The sequence below is a fragment of the Sabethes cyaneus genome, chromosome 3 (assembly GCF_943734655.1).
Source record: "Sabethes cyaneus chromosome 3, idSabCyanKW18_F2, whole genome shotgun sequence".
Taxonomy (NCBI): Eukaryota; Metazoa; Arthropoda; class Insecta; order Diptera; family Culicidae; genus Sabethes; species Sabethes cyaneus.
This window is the reverse complement of record NC_071355.1, coordinates 5,285,485-5,287,081: the sequence shown is the minus strand read 5'-3', so window position 1 is coordinate 5,287,081 and position 1,597 is coordinate 5,285,485. Positions and strand designations below refer to the sequence as shown.

Here is a 1,597-nt window from a genome sequence, read left to right as displayed (position 1 = left end):
TTTGAAATTTCAATTGCGTCCAGCGCGAGACACGCGTTGATACGAGAGAATCGTCCAAAGGGTGTCTATGCTTATTTTCGCCTACGAAATACACGAGACAATCGCGAAATAAGATATGATAACAAAACCGCTGCTCGGCGCGCCAGTCGTTGCGTTGATTTAAATCTACGAACGAGCCGCTCGCTTATGTTAGTACCTCACCGTCGCTTTGCCACTGAAGATCTCGCGCGTCGAGTTCAAGGTCATTTTCATCAGCTAGCTGCGCAATGGACGCTCTTTCCGAGGCGCTGCAACCTTACAAGGAACTGGTCGGTAATGTGGCCGGTATCGTCACCGTGTTGCAGATGTTCAGTGGATGTTTCGTGTGCAACGACATCCGGTTAAAGGGCAGCTCAGACGGATTCTCACCGATGCCATTCATCGGCGGCTGTGGGCTGTAAGTATAGCGTAACTCATACCTGACAACATGACTTGCATTCTGTGACGACACGCGCGGAACGCGCAGAACCGTTCTCTTTCTGCAGCACGCCCTGCTGATGGGTGACCCGGCCATGACGCGGGCAAACTTGGTGGGGTTTGCGATCAGCTGCGTTTATACTGCATATTTCTACCTCTACACACCGAAAGCCAGCCGAGGCGAGTTCTGGAAGCAGGTGGGAATGTCCGGTGCGATGGTTGCGTCGCTGATGGTTTATGCCCGGTGGGAAGACCCCGCTCTGGTCGAGGATCGATTCGGTTTGATCATCACCGGACTGATGTTGATGCTGATTGCGCAACCACTGTTTGGACTTGTGAGATTATTGTGTTACATTGATATAATGACCAGTTAAATGAAGGTGATCTTTTTTTTTAGCCGGAAATTATGCGTAAGAAAAGCACCGAGGGGCTACCATTCGCAATGATTCTATCCGGTACCGTAGTCGGATCGATGTGGCTTCTGTATGGAATTATATTGAACAACACATTTGTGATTGTAAGTTAAAATCACAGTTTGTTAAATGATGCAGAGTAAATTTCCTACTTTGATTACAGCTGCAAAACCTTACGGCACTTGCACTGAGTGCAGTGCAATTGGCATTGTTTGTGATTTACCCATCGAAGGACTCGAAGAAAAAGGCGCAGTGACACTTTGGTTTCCAATGGCAACCATCTTCAAATAAAACATTATTTTGTACATTAGTTAGTATTTATATTAGAATATGTTTCACATTAGTACAGGTTGTGAATAGATTTTTTGAAAAAATCTGTATTCTTTTTCACACTTCTAGTTCTGCAGTATGCTGGCAAAATTAAAATTCTTATCTTCGATATTACGGGTTAGGTTATTCGGATTTGAACTTCCAGTGTAACGAATTTAAAATTTCCGGATCCACATAGAGGAAGGATTATTATGATGCCACATAATTAGTTAGGGTAGTTGATCCAATAGTTGTGGTAGTACCAATAGTTGCGCTACTATTCATTATTAATGCATATTTTCGTCACCGTAACATTTTAGCTAAAACAATTACGTTCATCATATAAAACAGGTTCTTAGAAGTATTGGTAGTTAGACTACACCATTTAAAATTAGCATTATTTGCTAAAATGCCAATTT

General features: G+C 43.2%; 1 protein-coding gene across 1 annotated transcript; it reads left to right on the top strand.

Moving 5' to 3' along the window:
* The first annotated feature begins 221 nt into the window (after positions 1-221).
* LOC128743623 (sugar transporter SWEET1-like) lies at positions 222-1,166 on the top strand. Its single transcript, XM_053840235.1, has 4 exons — positions 222-436; positions 506-791; positions 854-973; positions 1,033-1,166. The coding sequence occupies exons 1-4, from the start codon at positions 267-269 to the stop codon at positions 1,123-1,125; spliced, it is 669 nt and encodes a 222-aa protein (XP_053696210.1). The 5' UTR covers positions 222-266; the 3' UTR covers positions 1,126-1,166.
* The last annotated feature ends 431 nt before the right edge of the window (positions 1,167-1,597 follow it).